Genomic DNA, 22,421 nt, shown 5'->3' with positions numbered 1-22,421 from the left:
GATTAAGCCATCAGTAAGTTTTAAGTCACATCGCTTTAAGGAAACACAGGCAGCATAGTTAATGCATTTTCAGAATCTTAGAAGCCTTTATAGCCTCAGGTTATAACAACCACAGTAAGTGACAGAACAGTTACCTGAAAATGTCAAGGTCTTTGGGCCTAGACTGGAAATAGAATTGGGTCAGTTGTTGTTACTGGTCAAAACTAGAGATGCCTCACATCAAGGATCTTCCCTGACCCTTTCCCCCATCTGCCAAGCTGGTCTTTCCTGACCAGCGAATCAACTGGTTGCTTTTATCTGACCAAGAGCATTAAATAGAAGAACAGCCACTAGCTGTAATAATCTGACACAGAGAATTGCCATAGAAAAGCCACATGTAACTCTTCCCCCATATCACATCCTTGTTAGCACCACAGTGTCTTTTGGACTGATGCAGCAGACTGCTACAGGGACAGGGAGGAACTGTCAGCAGAGGCAGCACAATACACTAATTGAAGACATGTTTCTAAAAACAGAAACGGTGCTCAGCTTGGCAAATAGTTTTCTAAAGAAATAGCTTTACCCTTAGAAAATGATACCTGATGCCTTATTTCATGTGATATGCTGAGCTGGAAGAATGAATTTGTCCAGAAGTCTTCAGCACTTATTACACTACTACAAAAAAGGAAAAGTAGTGCCAGAGTAGATCTTGCTTCTCCACTCTAGCTTATTGCCTCATGGCTTGAGCTGTGGCTGAGCTGCCAGCACAGGAAACAAGTCTGCTTTCTGCAGCAGTTGTGTTGTACCCACAGCTGCACGTAACCAGGCAGCAGTAGACCTTGGAGCTGACAGTCTGGTTGCAGCAGAGAAACAAGTCACTCACACAGGCGTGGGTTTGATTGGGCAGTTACAGTTTATTGCATCCTATACTCTTGGGGATGACAGCTAAAGTTTTCCACTTACCAGGCTCAAATTCAAAACCGTAGAGGCTTTATAAATGCTGTTGCATTTGAGGACATGTGCAAAAACTGATCCAGTACCTCCAATACTAGAGTATAAACTATGTTTCCATTAGACAAATATACTTGTAAACCATTTAATGCCAAACTACTCGTTTTCATTACAAACAACCTACACTGTGTGGTCCAGAGCTAGGAATAGGAAATTCACTTTGTATTTGCTGAACAGATGTTAAGCACCAATTCATATTGAGACAGGTTGTAGCATCCTGAGTGGAAACTGAAGTGTTATTTTCCTGCACTTGGTTTTTGAACTGTCTCCCCCCCCCAAAAAAAAATGTAACTGCATGAAAGAGTTCAGTCTGATTGCAATTCACAAAAGGTCATAATGGAGTTCATAGTTGGAGGAGGAAAACAAGATTTGCTTTGGGCAGGGAGAAGTGCCCACTGCTAACTCTTACAGGCTGAGGCTCTTCAGTGTTTCTGCACTTCAGTCACAGTCCAAGGAAGATGAAAAGTTCTGGCTCCGCCTAGACAGCTGATGCTTAGTTCTGCAAGATGGGAATACTGCCAGTTGTCAGTTATATTATAGCCATCTTCATCTGCAAGTCATTTTTCCCAGGATACCAGAAACAATATATTGAAGTTCTCCTTGCTCCCCTCCACTCATGCTTGTGTTCTCCATAGATCATGTAGTGTCACAGATTTGTTTGGATACTCCATGCAGTTTGATTTAAACTGGCCACTTATTCCTGCCCGCTTGAATAGAGGGCCTCAATCTCGTTCTGGAAGACTTTAACAAGCTCTGGTCGTTTTGCCTTCAGTGTTGGTGTCAAGAGTCCATTTTCTACAGAGAACATCTCTGTGTGGACATACAGGTCTTTCACCTATTAAAAGAAAGTAATTTAGCATGTGACACTTCAATAATTACTTAGAGGCAACACAAGCAACAGTTCTTCACAGCTTCCTTGAGCTCAGTGCAAGAACTCAGTCTCAGGAGGTCCAGTAACTAAACCGTTTTTTGATGCAAGTCAAACTCCTTTTGGCTGACGCAGCAAGTGGAGAGGCTGGAGCTACAGTACAGCTCCTGCAGCCTATGGTGAACCTCCACTCCATCTCATGGCAAGTGCACCTATTGCCCCGTACAGCCACCCATCTCTTGGTCAAGAGACAGGCAGCCAAGTCCATGTTTCACTGCCTGCTTCAGCCACTTGCCTGGGGCAGCTGTCTTCGACCCCATCCTGGCACAGTCAGTAACAGGATTGAAGACCTCCCAGCCATTGCGTTAGCAATACAGGGGCTTGTGACAAGCAGGATTTAGAAGTACTCACTTGTTCAAAGGATTTAAGGCCAGCCTCTTTCCCCAGTCTGACCATGTCTTCTAAAATAGCTTTCTTCAATGCCTAGAAGAAACAAAGCAGGAGCAGAGTGTGTAAAGCTGCCATTTTGTAATTGCAGCTCAAGACCATACCCGTTGCCCAGTCAGTGAAAAATGAGGTTGCCAAGAATACATGTACATATTTCAACATTCAAGATTTCTTTTATTAAGGCCACTACATGGTGAAGTTTATCTTCTCATTGGAAAAGAAGCATTGATAGCCCTTGAAACATCAAGGGACTCCTATACTTAGTTCCAGTTTTTACTGTGAGGCTGCTTGCATGACTCAGCCAGCATTAAGCCAGCTTTATTTACAAAAAAAGAGGTGGGTAGAATTAAGTCAAAGCAATGCAAAACTGGACTTCAGAATTAAATTCTATGTATAAAGCCACTAAAACCATAAAGCCACTCACTGGATTTTTGCACATATCTTCATAGGAACCTTTTATTCCCAGCTTTGCTGCAAATTCTGGAAGCGTCTCAGGATCAGGAACCACTATACCTATTAGAAAAGACTGAAAACAAGTGGAATTAGTCATGTTGATACCAAGATAAGGCATCTGCAATTACTTTGATTGTCTATGTGAACTTGATTGGGGACAGTGTCTCTGTAACAAGCCACATTTACATCCCTATCCATTTCCAGAGTTCGGAATGTAGCTATAAGGACTTTCAAGCCACTTATCTGGGTTCTGACAGCGGTAATTGAAGTACTAATGCAGTTTGTTAGATGTGCTGAATGCTCCAGCAATTACTTTTGGCTGGTTTACAGATTGAAGACTGGCCTCTGCTAGCAGAGGTGACACCGCTAGGGTAAAGCACCTCTCCTATGAGGACAGGCTGAGAGCATTGGGGTCATTCAGCCTGGAGAAGAGAAGGCTCCGGGGAGACCTCCTTGCAGCCTTTCAGTACTTAAAGGGCACCCACAGGAAAGATGGGGACAAACTTTTTAGCAGGGCTTGTTGCAATAGGACAAGGGATAATGGCTTTAAAGTACAAGAGGGTAGATTTAGATTAGATATAAGGAAGATTTTTTTTTTTTTTTTTACAATGGGGGTGGTGAAACACTGTCACAGGTTGCCCAGAGAGATGGTAGGTGCCCCATCCCTGGAAACATTTGAGGTGAGGTTGGACGGGGCTCTGAGCAACCTGATTGAATTGGAGACATCCCTGGTCATTTCAAGGGGTTGGATTAGATAGCCTTTAAAGGGCCCTTTCAGTCCAAACAGTTCTATGATTCTTAACTGCACAGAGCTGACCTGACACTAATCCCATACAGGTATGCAATTAGCCTTTACCCAGCTTGACACTTGATGCCAAGATCTCCTTTTCTTTGCTGTCAATCAGGAAAGCTATAGGTCTGAAAAGATATTCCTATAAATATGGCACTACTGGAAACTTGTTCAAGGACTCTTGTAAATGCATACATTTGTGCCCTGATTTTCCAGAACGCATTGTAGGAAGAGTCCTGCAGGATGCTCACTCCTGACATCACTTACCCTCAGGCTTTCCCCATGGACAAAGATTTGGGCTACAGGAGCACTTCTGATATAGACATTTTCTATCTTCTCTGGAGCAATGTATTCCCCTTGTGCAAGTTTAAATATATTCTTCTTCCTGTCAATGATTTTCAGCGTTCCATTCTAGAAGTTAAAGGTGGAGGCCATTAGTTTCAAGTCTGTCTTGCTTCTATAAGAAGATAAAAAGTTTGATTTTGTTTTATGAAAGGCACATGCTAGTATGGAACTGGTCTTTGCTGTCTACAGAGAGAAGGGGCACTTCATCTAATTTCTCCAGCTAGCTGAGGACATGATTAGACAGCTCCTTTATCCTCTAACAGAAAGCAAGACACCTTGTTGTTCTTCACTGTGGAAGTGACATAGTCATAACTACTGGCCTAGCAGGTATTATTTGAGATCTTGTAACCTAATTGGTCTTTGGAGCTTTGCCTGGAGTTACTTGGTGAATTATAACAAGATACCCTGTGAGGCGTTTATCCTAGAATTCACTTCTCCAGCTTTTCAGATTCCTGTAAACTAGCCAGGAATTCACATTCAAGGGATAGTTTGCTTTAAGCAATTACTCACTGGCAACCATTTCCCTATGTCTCCAGTGTGCAGCCAGCCATCCTTGTCAATTGCTTCTGCTGTCTTCTCAGGGTCTTTCAGATAACCCTTGAACACGTTTGGTCCTTTAATGCAGACCTATAGGAAGCACAGAACGTTGTTAGTCACCAAGTCTTATGTTTCAGTATTTCCTGACACACAGGGACGTGGTACCTACCTCGCCTTCATTGTTAGAAGAGAAATAGTTCATTTCTTCCACATCCTCTAGTTTTATGATATTACAAGCCAGAGGGGCTCCAACATGGCCTAAGGGTGGTGTGGGGGAAACAAACAACAACCAAAAACAGTTATATTTTGGGGATTCTGCTAGCAGTTGGCCCTACTTGGTCAAAAGCTAGAAAGACTAGGTCTTGAAGAAGGGAGAACTCAGGTGCCCCCTACATATAAAAGACTTCAGTGATAGTAGATACTTCATGGCTCTTTATTCACTGCTTTAGCAAGAACCTGTACTTTATAAAGGAATCTGACATGTTCAAGAAAGTTATTGTAATGCTACTTTCAAACAGTTAATGCAGGATAAGTAGCAGCTCAGGTCTCAATGCACAGGGCCATTTATTGGTGTAATCAACCACACCAACCATGTACTACACTTGCCTCCATGGAATTCCCTCACAGACCCTGCTATTCATTTACATTTCATCCTCGCTATGCTCTGCAGTTATTGTATTTTCAAAGATGGTGACTTGAGCCTGAACTTAGAATGCCCAATATTAAAAATATCCTTGTTAAGATGAAAGCTAAATCTTCAAAGTGAGGTAGTCCTTCAGGAAAATAATCAAGTATGTCTGATATTTTAGTCATAATTCTTTCGGTAAAACAAGTTATTTGGGAGCTAAGACTAGTTTCTTAAAGCCATTTGGGAAGTCCTTGTCCAGTTTGCTCAGCTCTGTACAAGTAAGCTGACCTATGTCACTTTACAAGAGAGATCCTCACCTACTTGAGTCAAGAATTTCAGTACCTATTAAGCATACAGGTGACTGTTTCTACCAAGAGTCACTTTGAGTTTAATTAGGCAGGATTTAACTTTCATTTGACTAGAAGCTGTAGAACAGCTAAGCCTGAATGCAACTTTCTGATGGCAGCTGTGGTAGAGTTTCCAAGTCTCAGCTACTGTACCTGTTGTCCAGTCTCCTGGCATTGAAAAAGTGCATCCAGCCGAGCATTCAGTCTGGCCATAAGCTTCAAAGATCTGTGAAAAAAGATGAATGTTCTGAACATCAAGCCTTTGGTGCTCAGTTTCAACTATGCCCATGCTCAATTCTTCTTAGGAAAGCAGTCAAAATAATCTTAACCTTTAAGACTTTTTAGTCTTATTAGTGTAGCCAGATGTTCTTCAAGTTCACTTATCCAAACCTGGCTTTGGTCCCCTCATTCTCTGAACTCTTCTCAAATGTGCTACATTGGCTTATCCTCACAGTCAATGAGCTCCCACAAAGCTGCCTGACTTTGAGTGCTGCATGTTCCTATTTCTGCTGATCTATTCCTCTTCCCAGAGCCTACAGGATAGGTTTTTTTTGCAGTGCAGTTTGAAGCCAGCCCTGCAGAATTTTGTTTCTGTTACAGTTAACTCAGATGAAGCAATCTCCCCAGGAACAAGGTGGGCTGGACCACAGCTGTATCATCAGTCACTTATTTGGACATAATCAAACAGGTCTTACTTGAAGAAAAAAAACAAACCAAGCAACTCAGCTTACCTGACAGCCCAATGCTGCTCTAAGAAATGTCAGGACAGAGGGAGATATAGGGGCTGCACCCGTTACCATTATACGCACTCTTCCACCCATGGTTTCCTACAAGTGAAGCAGAAGCCATCAGATCCTCTGACACCACAATGCCCAGCTTACTCACACTTAGAATGACTGACTTACCTGAACTTTTTTGAAGATCAGCTTATCCCAAATACTGTCATTTCTAATTATGCCCTGTTTAATTTCAGCTGTCTTCATAGTCACAGCAAAGTTTAAGAGGCAACGCTTCACCGGGCTCTTTGCACCACTCTGTATCTGCAAGGAAAAGTATTAGGATCATAGAATCATAGAACTGTCTAGGTTGGAAGGGACCTTTCATATCGAGTTCAACCATCAACCTAACACTGACAGAAACCATCACTAAACCATGTCCCTCAGCACCACGTCTACCTGTCTTTTAAATATCTCCAGGGACAATGATTCCACCACTTCCCTGGACAGCCTGTTCCAAGGCTTAATAACCCTTTTGATGTAAATTTTTTTCCCTAATATCCAGTCTAAACCTCCCCCAGCACAACTTGAGGCCATTTCCTCTTCTGCTATTGCCTGTTCCTTGGGAGAAGAGACCAACCTTCACCTCACTATACCCTCCTTTCAGGTAGTTGTAGAGAGTGATAAGGTCTCCCCTCAGTCTCCTGTTCTCCAGGCTGAACAATCCCAGCTCCCTCAGCCTCTCCTCATAAGACTTATTGGCGACTCCTGGGTTTAACTCACATCTGTACCTCCAGTTCTTGCTTTGGTAGGAGGCACCATATCTTACTTTGATGTTCTAGGGTCTGTCTTCACTACTGCCATGGTCTAGGAGATGAACGAGGGGGCAATACTAATTTGTGTTACTGCTGACATACTTCAGCCACAGTTTTGAGGGACAGCTTTAACACTTGCTTCATTTGCTTTTCAAAAGTAAACAAACTTTTTCTCTGAACAGCAAGAGACCTAGCCCAGTCCTGACTGGGTACACGATTCATATACTCCAGGTCCCAAATCTCTTTCCGTCTCCTCAGAAAGGATTTTAAAGAGTGCTTCCTATTAAGGAGTAATTAACTAACGGTGATATTATGCTCTATTCAATATTAATTTAAATTTGTATGCTTGCTTAGATATATGAACATGAAGATAATTTAGCTAAAATTGCTCACATACCTTGTCATATATTCTGTTGAGCAGCCTTGGTACAACTGGAAATAGTGTTGGCTTCAGAGTTTTCATGTCATCTGTTAGAAACCTGATGTCTCCTTGGAAGAAGCCTACTTTTGCTCCACAGCTGTAGACCACAGTCTAAAATTGACCAGAATAAGCTTAGTCACAGATAATTCCTAGCTTCATTAGCCATAATTATTCGTCTGCAGAAAGCAGCATGATTTCCAGTGCCCAGTGGTAGGGAAGTTCTGTGAATGGGTTTTGAGGAAATACAGAAGGCTGTCATACCTTTTACTATATTTTGATATATAGAGGCTCAGATGCATAAATTAAGTTCTGGTGTGCAACTTTGATTTGTAGTCCATAAAGACCACAAACGAAAAAGTTTCACATTATGGTTGAATACAATTAATATGAGCTTCACCACACCTGGAACAGCTGTTCTATTTTGATATCTTTTAAGATACTAGAAATTTAAATACAAGGCAACAGAACTTAATAGCTTGACAAGGAACAGCACAAAACACATTCTGTTTTAAATACTGGGTTGGAAATGGAGATTAAAAGACTGTTCCAAGACCATTAAATGTGGAAAATTTAGATCCTGCCACAAAGTTGCTGATGTTCCCTGTAGTTCCCCATTACTTATATAACATGCTGGAGGAAGTGCATTAATTGACTGACAAACTCCAGTTTAGGAAACAGATAGGCAGGATGACAGATCCCAGCAGAGTAAACAGCGGAGAATGCACCACTGTTTACCTCTGAGTACTAAATCCACTGGTTTTAAACTGCTTCCTCTTCAAGTATTAGTTTTCACTGTGTTTGACTAAGGTCTTGATGCAGTTCATTCCCCTTGCTGATGTCTTAGTAAATCAGACTCAGTGAGGCCAGAGTGAAGAACAAAGCTTCATTTAGTGAAGATAGTAGCCATATCTTGGAGAAGTAACTAGGCATTATTTAGTCAGTTCAGAGGTTTTACTTTTAGGTAGATGGTCTTAACCGTTTAGATATGGCTTCTAACAAATGTTATGGTCTGAACTAGTTCATACATACAAGATCTTCTGCAGAAGTTAGCAGCATGCACACAGTCTGCTTACCTGTACAACTCTCTCAAACATGTGAGCCAAGGGCAGATAGGACATGGTGATATCTGAACTTGTACACTCAACTACGTTCTAGAGGGGAAAGAAATAGAAGCAGGTTAGCACTCCCTATGCCTGCTTGAGTAACTCTTAAGCAGAAAGTGAATAAAGTTTGGATCAATTTGAGTTCTTTGAAATAGACACTTCAAACGACTCAGGCTCATCCATCATGTCTTCACAATCTGCAGCTGTAATTCAGCCATATAAGATCAGATCAGTTTTGTTTTGGCAAGACTCCAAATAGGATAGTTTAGTACTCTTGGCATTTAGGACTGACTCATTCTAGAATAACTTCTGTGTAGATGTTCTTGTTCAGACTGAACCAAGTTTCTTGCAATACTATTGTGCCATTGAAATATGGGCACTTAGGAAAGCATGGGTTTGCTGGGAGTGAACGGTTTGCAGAAAATGCCCACATTAAAGCTATTTTCTTGACTGAGTGGCATAGCCTAGAGATCACCACCAGCAGAAGCTTACCTCTGTGCTTCTAAGGAAGGCAGCAGCATTTGCAACAACATTTTGATGTGTCAGCATGGCTCCTTTAGGGTTACCTTTGGAGAGATCGAGCAAAATCAGCTGTGGCTCTGACTGCTTCTACTGTCAGTTTCCCATGCCTTGTTTGGCTCAGTTTGAACTATCTTAGTATTAGGCTCAATCATAGCATGCATTAGCTTAAGAGATCATAAATATGCCTCATACTGTGCACTTTCAGCTATAGATATTCTATAAAGGAAACATCTACTGAAACAGCAGAGTAATTTGGAGCAGCACAGAGAATGCTGAAGCAGGGTGTTTCTCTAGCCCCTGTGGATCAGACACAGTTAAACAACCAATCTCTTTAACATTAAGATCCTGTATTTTTCAGAGAGTAAGACAACATGAATTTGGCTATTCTTCCCCCTCCATCTCCAAGAAGTCTCAGTGCACTTGATTTATAGTGACAATGTCCCAAGTAAAACTGCAGTAGTGGCTTGACACTGCTCTAATTTACTGTTTTACTTCATGTTGATAGTGTTTCCTCTTTTTTTGTGCTAGAAAGGTGGTGTGGTTTTTTTTTCCCCAACACAGGGAGATTGTTTTAGTGGGGAAGCATCATTATAGATTTGCTTACCTGTGGTTCCACTGGTAAAACACACAATGCAAAGGTCTTCAGGCTTAGGAGGCTAGAGAGGAAAAAAGCCACATAAGGTCAACAGATAAAGGATTATGTTGCTTATCAGTATTTACATACACTTCTTAAAGGGGAGTGAACCAGGAATTCTGTTTGGAAACAGCAAGACAAGATACAAAATAAAAACACTCTGCCAGCCTTCTCTCCTACCAGCATGGCCAGAGGTCTTTTCAGAGAGTAGTTTTGCAAGTTTATAACTGTTTCACAGAGATACTTACAACTGGTTCTCTGATGTTGTTCCTTCCCAGCTCCTGTGTTAGAGAGAAAACCCAGCTTAATTGCAACAGAAAGATGTGCAACAGTAAATGAATAAATTTAAAATTCATTACATCAAATGAGTAAATTTCAAGTGCAACACTTTTTTTTTTTTACTTTGCCTCTTGATAGTCTGTCTCATTCAAAGAGTCTTCCTGAATTTATTACACACAAATTGGAAAAGCTGGCTCCTGGGGTTGTGGAAAGCACAAATTTGTGTATTTAGAAAGTGATCAGAACTACTTAAGGAATTTGGACATACTGAATGGAGATATTTCATTTTATTTGAAGTAGGCCACCTCTCTCATACTTTACACTTCTGCACTATATTTGGAAGGTTAAGCCTAGTATTGCGATGTCAGTAATTTTCAGTTTCAATTATGCTCAACTGCCAGTTTAGAAGAAGCCTGATAAATCCTGTTACAACTGCACCATGAATTAAGCTAAGGGAGTCTTCAGTTTAATGCGTCCTGACTGTCCACAGCACATTGACACAACTTCAGTCAATGGTTTGAACTCCACAAGTCCATTTGGCCAGCCCTATCAAGTTTCAAAATGACTCAGCTAGAGATGTGACAACTGGATAATGCTTATGTTGAAGTGTCATTGTTACCAGAGAAGGTGCAGATGTCTAGCTGGCAAGGTCAAGCAGAAGCCTTTAGTCACGTACCTCAACCTCCTGCAGTGCTAGAATTTCAACTCCCACTTTAGCTCCTCGCTCCTTGAGCTCTTTATCAAAGAGGTCCATGAGAATGATAGTCTTCAGACCTGGGGTCTTTCCTTGCTCACAGTTTTCAAGCAAGACCTGTGCTTTCTCAGGCTTGTCACAGATCACTATGCTGATGTCAGCTACAGGAAAGACATTACATTTCAGAAGTCTGTTTAGAAGACATGAGGCTAAAGAAGGACAGCTCCGTAACACATACATTTAGAACACAGCATTGATTCATTGATTTATTCTAAAGACATTTACATCTGTTTATATGGTTTCAGTGGCTGGTTTATAGTGCTAAGAAGATTCCTCCTACCACAGCCAGTTGTTTGTATAGCTAGAATCTCAAGATTTCCCAAAGTGGGAGCAAATCCTGAGGACCTGAAGACAAATGTCCTCAGCCACAGTCAAGATAGGCATTTAAACTTTCCATATTGCCATAAAAGCTCAGAATTGTCCTTACTGATTCTTGAGGTTTAGCCATATTCCTTAAAAACAAAGAAATTTAGAAGAGAAAGAGGTAGCTAAAATTCTGGAGTTAATGTCTCAACTTTCCTGCATGTGCAATAGAGTTTTATGCAATTACAAAAGCATTTCCCATGAAGTCAGTAGAGGAATTGGATTTGCCTGAACATGCTGGTTCCCCGTTAGCCTGGTAAGGCACAGCTATGTAGTCCCAAGACAAGACCTGTTTGCAAGGTTCTCCAGCATAACTGTTGAAAGGATTTTGTTTGGAAAATCCTGTTTATGGGCTGGATCCCAGATCATTGTGACAGCAGTGGATACTTCCCCCCATCACGTCTCCCCTAAGACTGGGGGATGAAATTCTGAAGATTTATTCAAGCTTCCTCACCAGTTTCTTCCATGATGTTCTGTAGAACAACAGGCCCTAACCAGATAGGTTAAACAACAGATTTAGGCATACCTTTACCCCTCTGTCCTCCGCACTTTACATCCCTACAGCTTTAAATCAAAGACACACATCTAGTCTTAATTTGCATACAAGCCTGCCTGTGTTGTCTGATTGTTTGGCAGAGTGGGAGTTCACAATTGCAAAACCTCAAATGGAAAATAGTTGAGCCCTGATTGCAGGATGGTCCACAGGATCTAGCAGGTCTTCAGTGGACTTGCACTCCAGACACTAGGAGGCATAGGAAGCCCACTGGCTTTTTCTAGGCATTGAACCATTGCAAAGCAGTTTCATTTACAGAAATTAAGAGTCTAGGAAAGTGTAAGATCAGTAAGGTTAAAACTACTCTGATTTTTGCATTAAACTCCCTTGACCTTCAACCATCTTGAAACAAAGCTTCTTAGAGAAATCATGAAATAGTGAAAGTCAATATTTACCTTTGTTAACAATATATACAATGGCCTCTGGCCCCAGAGTGTCATAGAGTGGAACAGCAACCATTGAGTAAGTGTAGCAGGCATACTCTGAAATGATCCACTGAAGAGAGAAAAGAGCAGAGCTAAGAAAAACTAGCAGCTCCCAAGACAGGACTACCTGCAGATTTCATACAGCTTAACTAGCCCATGCACACATTAGTAGTAGGGGTTGTGTGAGGAGCACATCAATGAGATTCTTAGAGTGGTGAGGGTTGGAGATCATTGTATTACATGCCTGGCATAGTGTGTGCTTAGTAATAAAGGAAATGGGAAGGGGTAAGCCAGTTGTGATTGTTCCTTATGTGGCCTCAAGCTATTAAAATACAGGCCCCTCCTCTCCCCAAGGCCTCAGAATATTCTGGGAAAGGATATTCAATTCACTGCTTACCTCTGGCCTATTCTGAGCAAAAATACCAATATACTGGTTTGATGATGGTTTGCATCCTTTTTGCAGGAGCCCTGATCCCAAATATTGGCATCTGTCCAAAACCTGTAAAATAGTTTTCCCCCACTTTAGTGTTACAAGAAAATATCCCAAATTAAAATAATCTGTCATGTACAATACTCACCTGTTTATATGTCAGCCACTGGTAAGGTTGGTTGGGCTTTCTGTAGCCCAAACAGTTGCCATTTCCTAATGGAAGAGTTCAGAAAAGCAGCTATAAGGGTCAGTACTGAAGCTGCATAACACTTTAATGCAACACAAGTAAGCAGGAAACATTTTCACTCAGACATCCAGCTAAACTCATGGGCCATGGAAGTGCAGTGTCCCCAGTTAAGCACTCTGCCCAAGCCAAGATTTTAAGACTGTTGGCTTTATTGTTACAGCAATACTTGCAAAATCTGGTAATTTTCCCCATTTCACAGTACATGTGAGCTTGAAATAGCTTGCAAGCTATCATATATTTCCATGCATGGGACACACAGGCACAAATTCGTACTTGTTTTAAGCAGGCAGTAATTTTACACTAAAACCCACATCATAAGGTAAAGCAGAGGTGTTTTCCCCCAGCCCCCTCTGAAGCTTACTATCTTCACTGAACCATACCATCTTAAGCTTCTGATGCTTGTTCCCTCCCAGTCTGCCAACTAAGACTACTTCTAAATCAGTGGAGAAAAAAATAGAAATATGGTCACCTGTCACTGCATCCCACAGAAGGCTAAGAAAGCTTTTGTGTGCCTGATTATTACTACAGACAAGAGGCAAAGCAAAAGAGCTTGGAATAATTTTATTTACTTGCGATAGGCAAGTACTAACAGGCAGATGCAAAGCTTACCAGAAGCATGCAGTCCTCTCTGGAAAATTTCATACAAGGTTTTACCATCTTCAAAGTAGTAAGAGAGCAGGTTATTATCTGTCAAGAGTGCACCTCTTCTGGCTCCTCCCTAGGAACAGAGCATGGTTATGAAACAGTGCAGAACAGATGCAATGTCATTTGCTCCTCGGCCATTCTCCCAGAACCCCCTTTAAAGTATTTTAATAGCACTTCATTGTTAGGAAGTCTCATTTTCCTTCCTGATTTTGGTCTATTCAGTCATCAGCCATATGCAGAGGAATTTTCTAGATGACCTAGATTAATATTCAATTACAGGTTATTAGAGAGACCTTGACTAAGATTGAGCGCTATAACTCGCCTAGTTACGTGAAGTCTAACATTGTCGTCTAGCACCGGCCTCAAAGCTGATGCAAAGCATTAAAATACAGAAATAAGCCAGTGACAGCCAAGGTAAAAAGCCCACCTAACCCTGTTGGCAAAAGCCACTGTTTCTTATTCTTTAGTGTCTTAAGATTCCCCTTCTCCCCACCGTAGTGTTGAGTTGTACACCTGGGAGAGAAGGTTGCTTATAGCAGACAGGAGAGTTTCCACTGATACCCAGAATCAGAATGGATCAGTATTCAAATTAAGCTTCTCAAAAATAGTCCATGCCCACGAGCAGAGCGAGTATTACCTCAACCCCTACTGACTGCTTGTTCAAGTCAACAGGAGGCAAAACTGGTTTGGGCCTGCTTATCACCCACAGGAAGATGCCAGCTCCAAATACAATAAGACTAATCAATGCTGGTGTTGGAAGCGGTGAGAACAGGACTTGAAGTATCCAGATCATTGTGTTGGGTCAGTGGAGCCAGATTTGAACCTGAAACAGACAGGAGGTTTAGCAGACACGAGTTAGAAGCACTCACTACCTACGAGCCATGGTTACTTAAGTGGTTTGTTAAGCAATGCTACAAATCATTTCAGCAGTTTTCCCCTAAAGAGTTTTGGTACAATAAGGAAATGTGCTTGTGCAATGCTTTAAGCTTCTTAGGAGATCTCAAGTCACCTGTCCCCATAAATGTTAATCTGTGCTGCATCCACCTCCACAAAAAGCTGAAGCCTAATGAAATCAGACAAGGAACAGATGTCAATTCTTTTGATTCAACAGTAAAATTCTGCCTGGGGAAAGCCAGTGTATAAATCCCCAGATTAAGTATAACCAAAAATATACCTACAGTTCAGTGATGTGAGCAGTAGCAGTAAGGAAACTCAGTATTATAGCTGTCCAACAGGCTGGGATATTGCTAAAATATGAGCAGTATCACTAAATTATATGTAGATGTAACAAACATGTCAATGTCTGCAGAACAAGCAGTATCTTCATGATCAGCTGCTCTTACTGGAAAGCAGGGTCTGTGCTGGGCAAGTGTTTCAGACACTGACAGTGTGTTCAGCATGAGAGATGGCACAAGTCAAAACTGTGAAAGTCAGTTTCCCCTTGGAAGCAGTGACCCGAGAGAGTCAATGTGTGCAATGGAAACATAACTGGGAAATATCGAAGCAGTTCTGCTGCTCGCATCCTCCAGAGCCTCTTCCTTTGAGAGCAGGGAAGCAAAACCTGAGAAAGCAGGATTTCTTATAAGAACACGAAGTTTTTCAGCCAGCAGTAAGAGAATAGAGTTATATGCAAGCAGCTGAAGAGACCACACGCCTGCATAGCTGTACTGGTTTTAGTAGGTGAAGGATGTGCTCTTTTTATTAGTACTTTTAAGCCAATTTCCTAGAAACCAGGAAGGTTTGGTTGCCTTTAGAGTATCATGGTAGAGATAATAAACAGAACTGGGGATCCTGTCTATAGCACAAAGTCCTCTAGTATAACTTATTAACACTGATTAGCATTAACACTGCCTAATCAGACAGATCAGTGCAATTGTCACAAATAGCTACTGTCTGTTACGTGGACTTATTTGACAGAAAGTTAATAGACAACACTTGTCTGACCTTTTTGTGGTAAGGGCTAGAAAACCACTAACCCCAAACGCTCCATGCAGCAGTAGATAAGTCACTGAAAAGCTTTCGGTCAGAGTATTCTCACCTCCTGACTCACACACAAGGCAGTTTGTGCAAAGACATCTGGCAAGACTGAACATCAGGCCCTGAAGGATAACGATGCTTGGAACAAAGATTTCACTGAATTTCTCTGAATTTTTAGAGTTGGAAGGGACCATAGAGATCATCTAGTCCAACTCCCCTGCTCTCAAAGTCCAGAGAAAACACCTGATCAAGTGTGAGAAAAGACTGAAGATGATCAAATGCAGCAAAGCTTTTGCCTTCAGATTCTGAATTGATTCCATAAGGCTCTTGCATAGAGAAGAGAAACCAGACAGTAGCCTAATCCCAGTGTAAGCTAACAAGAATCCCTATAGTTAGTCAAGGATTATTTTCAGTTATAAGTCAAATGGATTTTTAATTTTAAAAAAGACCTGTTGACAGGTTTACCTCTAAATCCTGCGAAGTATTGTATGCTCATTTGCTTGTAGGCTTGCATTTATGGGTTTATTTAGTAACTGTCTTCATTAGCCCACTTACAATACTGAATGAGATTATACATGTGAGAGTCAAAACCTAACATCCTTTAAAGCACAAATACCTAGATCTTTTTTGCAGTACACACACAAAAAATGTGCTTTTCACATCTGAAAGACTATTTTCAGTTCCCCTGCTTCATGAATAGAATAGTGATAGTGTTTTACTTTTACTTTCCAACCATGTCTCCCCTGCTGGGCTTTAGTGACTCCAACCAAAGTACATTGAGTGTGTTATCAAGCTGTAGCAAGAGAGCGTCAGCAAATTCAGCTGAATTCCCAGCACTGGGACAGTCATTTCCTATGCCTAGAGCTTCTACTGTATCTATTTGCTTTATCCAAGTCACTGCTGGTTAATCAGTTCTAGTATCCTTCAAAAGCCACTTAATCCTGCTTCCCTCAAGGCAGCAGAGAGGACGGGAGCCTGTTTACTTGGCAGAGTCTTCTGCCCACGGGAAGAGAACAGCTCTACCCCAGGTCTGTGCTATGGAGCAACTGCCACCAGAGCTTAACCCACAAACCCAAGCACCCTGTGTGTACATCACATATGTGTACATCACACCTCAGCTGTATCAACCGAGTGAAAACTCAGCTCCCTGCAGCATGAGACAAAGGCAGGGCATTTTTGACAGAAACCAGCTTCCACTGGAGGGCAAGGCTGAACACCAGCTCCTCTCTTAAGCGTGCAGGAGGTGGGCTGCTTGAAACCCCTGGGTTTTGAAGGGTTCCAACTCCCAGTGACCAGAAAGATACAAACTGCACAGGATGTCTCAAACCACCTGTTTAGCCCTCTTGAGCAATACGATGGTGGACAGTTAAAGTGTACTTAGGTTGTCTGGCCTGATCAATGGTCAGGGATAAGATGCCACCAAGCTCTGGAGTGCAAAGGCTTAGTTTTTATCAAAAGAGATTACAGTGATACCATTTACAGCCTTGAGTTCAGGAGTACATGTTCCCATTGCCACTGTACCCCCCACACGCACCTCTTGACAGCAATTCCTTTACTAGCTAGAATGAATGAATGAAACAGTTATTCTCTATTTTCTCCACATCAGGGGCTTCTTTCCACTGGAAAGTGACTGAGCTTTGTGCCTCCAAGCACAGAAGTATGAAGAAAGAAATTGGTGTCCTCTCCATTGTGGTAGTTCTTTACAGACAGCAAAGCAACCTCTGGCACTCGCAGAATTTCAGAAGCAGTGATCAATCACTGCCCAGGAGAATGCTTCCTAGAATTATATTCTTTGTCTCAAGTTCACCTAAGAAACAGTTTGCGTGTGCTTTTGAGGTGATCACAAGAACTTATTGATCAGCATTAGTAAGGTAGCATTGACTCTTTCCAAGCAGGAAGAGTAGACTACAACCAACTACACCAGGGTCACTAATTAGTTAACTACCAGTAGCTCACTCTTTACGGTTGCTTACACAGTGCAGCTCTTGCCTGGTGTCCTGCAGATGTGAGCCACTAGTTCTCACTCCTTGGAAGCATTATATCCTATCTCCCTCCAGCTGCAGCAAGGAGAAGTCTTGTGTTCTGCAGGGTTTAGGAACATCTGACTTTTAGCAACCAGAGAGAAGCTGATGTGCAAAAGCTCAGCAGTGACTGCTGAAGAGAGCTGGGTAAAAACCACAAAGCAAAATCCACAGTAAGTTGCATTAAGCCTTAGATACACCTTAGTTAGGCTTTGCTTTCAGAGTACCTCTTATGAAAGTCAGAGCCAAACAGTTCAAGTACCCTTTGATCTTGCCCGAGAAGTGCTCTGCAAAGGGGTGGGAGAGAACGAGGCCTCAGTGACTTTCAGGAAGTCTAGTGCTGTGTGGTTTCAGACTGCACGTTACAGGCTGTTTCTGAGCCTGCCTGGTGAAACCTATTGAACTCAGGCTTTTACTATACTTAGATAGAAAGGCCCTTTTTTAATAAAGAATTTTATTATGTCTGATATTACTGTCCCTCTATCGGGAGGGCAATGACACCACGACACTGCTTAGTATGAGAAATCATTTTATGAGATAAATTGAAAAGCCAAGCTTTCACACATTTTTTAATATGAGGTTTTCTCCTTGAGAACTACCTACTCAGAAAGATAGAATGTGTTCAACTAGCCCTTTGAAGTTTTGAAAACTTTAAAAATATTTAGAATAATGGGTTCTGTTACTGTTTGTCCTATTAGATAACACAGGATCACATTCTTGAAAAACATACCTGCAAAAATATTACACAAAGAGGAAATTATCTCTAAACACACAATAAGCATAGCTTAAAGAGCTAGAACTAAAGCTCAATTTGAAAATTCAAATAGAACTCCCAAGAAAACTAGAATATCATCATTAAATACCTTATATAGCTACAAAAGAAAAGATAACACTACAACTTCTAGATGCTAATGTCTTTTATCAGTACATATTATGACAGCACTTACATTATGGAGAGCAAAGAGCAAACATGTATCTGAACTTAGCTCAGCTGAAATTCATCAGTTAACATCTAACTGATAGCTCACTACCAGAGATTTCCTAGCAGGCTCCTGATAAATTATCTTGAGCCCTACAGCTGATCACTGCACTTGCACATAAGTTATAGAAGAGCCCATATGAGTAACAGCAAACAAGCCTATTAGCAATAAAACAAATAAAAATAGAGCTTTATTACTTATATAGAAGATAACTCAGAACAAATACAGAAATTTGAACAAGCAATCAAAACTACCTACCATTTTGAAGCTAGAGTGAGAAACCAACCCCTTTTCCTTAAGTAAAAGGGAGCCTTCACAGCACAGGAGCAAACCACCCCCAACAAGGAAACACCCATATTAAAAAACTACAGCTACTTCCCTCTCCCCCGTTTAAATAAATCAGCGAGCAGAAAAGCATGCTGGGAAGGGAGCGTTTAAAAGGAAGGAACTTGCATGGGGAGCTGAAGTGGCTTGGGAAGGGGGAAAAAAAAAAAAGCCACAACAAGTAATGGAGGAGGTTGTTGAAGGTTTTTTTTTTTATTGTTGAGGAAAGGAGTTTGAAGTTTACATATTTCTGAGGAACAAGATGAAAAGTATACCAAGACTTTTTGTTCTGATATTTAGAAATTGCTTTTTATAATGTCTTTTTTTTTTCTGTGTATAAAGCTGTATTCTCAACAATAACAACTTTCTCTCTATAGCTACACAGAACTTTGTAGTAATACCATAAAAATGTTTTGAGTACGGTGTTTCTTATATACTTCTATAACAGAAGTATATAAATATATATAAGAAGAAGTATATATGCAAAAAGAAGATTTGCTGGTGGGTTAGATCCCCATTTCTGCTGCTGATTTTGTTTATCTGGTTCTGGTGGGGGTTTTGTGTTGTTGTTGTTGGGTTTTGTGTTGTTGTTTTCCCCCAAGCTACCTAGTTCCTTCTGTGATAGCATAGATTTACATATATGCAATTATCTCTACAAGGTTAACAATGAATCACATCTCAAACTTCAGTTTTGTTTCCTGCTATGACAGGGATTTTCTTTATGGCTTTATAGTTGCACTTCTCTGTTTAACAGTTTGTAGCTGTTGCTGTTTCCCCTTTTCTCCCCAATGCTTGTCTAATGTAACTGGAATTTTACAGCATGTTTTGGAGGGATGGGAAGACAGTAGCTTCATCTCTCTCTATTTTTTAGTGTCTTGACTTTAGATTTGGGAATTGTTTTGCTATTTAAGTTTGCCTATCTGAAAGTTTTTCTGTGATGTGTGATTTTAGCATAATCTGCTTAGGCTAGACTAGCTATTGCTAGGATGGAGTAACATAGCATGTACTTGCATCCAGAATATGCTGGTCCTGGACCTTGGTTTGCTAAAACACATAGTTTCCCCTAATTGTAATTATGTTTTTATTGCTGCTGTAAATTTTATGCTAGTCAGGTAAAGTTAACTTACCCTGTAATTGTGACGTTATTCAGCAATGCAGATATACTTTGATGGAAGCTGAGATTTAATTCACTAATTTTGCTGTGAGCTTTGCATGAAGATGAAAAAGAGCTAGCTTGTTCTGCATGAAACTTCTCTGCCTTTGGCTACCCAGACCTCTTCCTGTGGCATTTAAGTGAAGCTATGAGTTTCAACTTCAATAGTGCCACTCAGGGTAGACTTATTCTTGGGAAAAGGCAATGCCCCTTACAGAGAAGGGGAAGAAGGCCAGGCTCCCAGTCCAGACAGCTTTATTGTCACCTGCTCTGAGCGCCTCCCTCAAGATTTTCCCCCCTCAGGTATCTGGTCTTGGGCTGTTATTTTTCCAGGAGGAAGGGGAAAAAATAGTGAATTTGCCCTGTCTCTGATCAGCTCTGGGTAGCAATGTGGAGTATCTCAGATGCATTGACTCTGGCTGTGGGTACAAGAGAACATGTCCACAGCCCTGTCCTGCCTGGGCTGCCAGAAGCCCAGCCTGGGATGTGGAGGTCCCTGAGCTGGGAAGGTCACACTGCATTGCCTGGACTCGGTGGGTCTCACAGATCCAACTTAAATTGGATTAAGAGATGCACATAAAATAGCCTTGGGGAGGATAGCTTCTCCTTAATGATTGGTTCTGTTTAATGCTCATAAATTAGAATACAGCGGGCGTTCTTTGCCTGGTATGCATAAGAAGTGACATGCAAATTTTGAGGCTTTTAATTTTTGATACTGCCTCAAATAATCTGAATAAACTCCATATTTTTTAGACACAAATCCATTTGTTGCTAGTAATTCTCTGCCAAAAAAAATAAAGCGGTTGTGAATAACTCAACCTTTGCTTCTTTTTTGTACGTGTATGTAAAATGTACATCTGTATCTTTCATACCCTTTAGCAATTTAGGATGAGCAGAATAGAGTATGTGTATAGAGAGTTCAAAGTGTTTCCTTTCTGTTGCCACTGTCACAACAGGTTTGCATAGAGGATGGATAAGATGAGCCTTTATAATAAACCTTAAGGTTATGGTACAGCACGAACTTTTGCTATCCAAAGATGCCAAAATAGCCCATTGCCTATAGCAAATAGCAGAGACTGTAAATAAACAAAGGAGAAGCATTAGCTCAGGTACCATTTTCTGTGTTGTACTTCTAGACTTGGATCTAAGTTTTGTGTCTGTAGGAAGTGTAGGCTCACTTCATTTGAAGGGGTTTTGATTTCAAGTTTGTTTTCTTAATGCTATGAAAATAATCATTCTTTATTTCTCTGCTGCAGTTTTCAAGGGCAGCCTTCTGGCTTTTGTAAAGCAGATTGACCACATAGGGACACACATAAGTGGGTTCCTCAGAGAAGGTAGTATGGACAGGACAATGGGCTTAAGACTTGGAAGTGCAGCATGCTTCTTGCCAGATCTCTTGCAGCTTGATTGCCGGTTAATCTTTGTTGCCGTTATCCTCTGCTTTGTTGCAGCTGCAGCTTTGTACACAAGCAGGAGCTTGGAGAAGGCTCCATCTCTACAGCCACACCAAGCAGTGGTACCAAGGCAATGGCAGCCCAGGTAAGCCATGGTGTGCCATACTCTAAGTCCCGCACTTTTAAAACATTTAAAAAGGCATTACAGCCAGCTTCTGTGTTCTTAGTTAGGGAATTAAGGTCCTATTGTAGTAAATGTTGCCAATAAGCTTATATGTATAAATGATCTAACATATAAGAGTTCTTACTGACAAGATTTCAAAACCTGCCTGTGATGCTGTGGAACCAACTGATTCTTCTATTTCTGGAACTCTGTTTTAAACATGAGTCTGAATGGGAGCCTGGCACTGGTGCACTGTATCTTTAAATAGATAGAACTAACAAACTGATAGGAAAATGGCCTCATGGTAGTCAGGTTTCCAATTCCAGGCGGTGTGTAGCAACAGGGAGTGTTCAGGTGGTTGCTCTTGCTCAGGCTGTGATTTCTCTGTCTGCCACCCCTGAGCCCAGCCTTGCTTCTCTAATAACACGCAGCCGATCACACAGCTGTTGCCTTTAACAGCACACAGCCTGATGACAAGGCTGAATTGCACTCAGCCGTTGCAGCAAATTAAAGCTATTATCCCGCTTGCAATACTTCTCTGCAGGACCAGGAAGCTTAGAACTTGAGAAAGAGGGGTAGTGATGTGGAGAGATTTGCTTACCTTCCTCCAGCGCCGGTGGAGGGGCTGGTATGGACTTGCTTCCTTTGCTGCTTTACAACTCCAGGTGGGTGTTCAAGGCTTGGTGCTTCCCCAGCTCCCGTGGCAGGACTGAGCCCCGAATCATCAGTGTGTGGCTTTAATAAACAGGCAACACTGCACCCAGGTAACCTTTGAACCTGCGTTGCAACAGGTTCAAAGGTAAAAAAAAAAAAAATAAAAAAATTATTCCTGATCAAATATAAAGAGCAATTTTGGCTGGTTAGAAATGTTAAACATACAGCTCTTGCGCAACAGCCTTAGAAGAGAGCAGCTCACTGTGAGAGAGAACCCCAGCCCTGTGAAAGCTGCACACTTGGGCTTTTAATAGAACTCTCATTTGCTCTGAGTGTGTGTGGGGCACTGAGTAAGTCTTGTTCCACTGAGAAAAGGTGCCTCCTAAAGTGCACTTTGAGAAGCAAATATGTTGTGATATTTTTTTCCCTGCTGCTTTGTGGAG

The 22,421-nt window shown here is 41.4% G+C and overlaps 1 protein-coding gene across 1 annotated transcript; it reads right to left on the bottom strand.

Annotated features, from left to right (window-relative positions):
- Positions 1 to 869: 869 nt before the first annotated feature.
- On the bottom strand, positions 870 to 22,069 carry ACSL5 (acyl-CoA synthetase long-chain family member 5). Its single transcript, XM_014958005.1, has 21 exons — positions 21,926 to 22,069; positions 13,950 to 14,135; positions 13,277 to 13,385; positions 12,569 to 12,633; positions 12,388 to 12,489; positions 11,961 to 12,060; positions 10,572 to 10,750; positions 9,865 to 9,897; positions 9,587 to 9,638; positions 8,953 to 9,026; positions 8,431 to 8,508; positions 7,334 to 7,468; positions 6,311 to 6,445; positions 6,137 to 6,232; positions 5,559 to 5,631; positions 4,600 to 4,688; positions 4,404 to 4,520; positions 3,816 to 3,959; positions 2,730 to 2,831; positions 2,270 to 2,341; positions 870 to 1,825 (listed from the first exon to the last, which is right to left on the bottom strand). The coding sequence occupies exons 2-21, from the start codon at positions 14,103 to 14,105 to the stop codon at positions 1,685 to 1,687; spliced, it is 2,052 nt and encodes a 683-aa protein (XP_014813491.1). The 5' UTR covers positions 14,106 to 14,135; positions 21,926 to 22,069; the 3' UTR covers positions 870 to 1,684.
- Positions 22,070 to 22,421: the final 352 nt, after the last annotated feature.

This window comes from Calidris pugnax, unplaced genomic scaffold (genome assembly GCF_001431845.1).
Source record: "Calidris pugnax isolate Ruff unplaced genomic scaffold, ASM143184v1 scaffold4, whole genome shotgun sequence".
NCBI classification, from domain to species: domain Eukaryota; kingdom Metazoa; phylum Chordata; class Aves; order Charadriiformes; family Scolopacidae; genus Calidris; species Calidris pugnax.
This window is presented reverse-complemented; position numbering and strand designations above follow the sequence as displayed.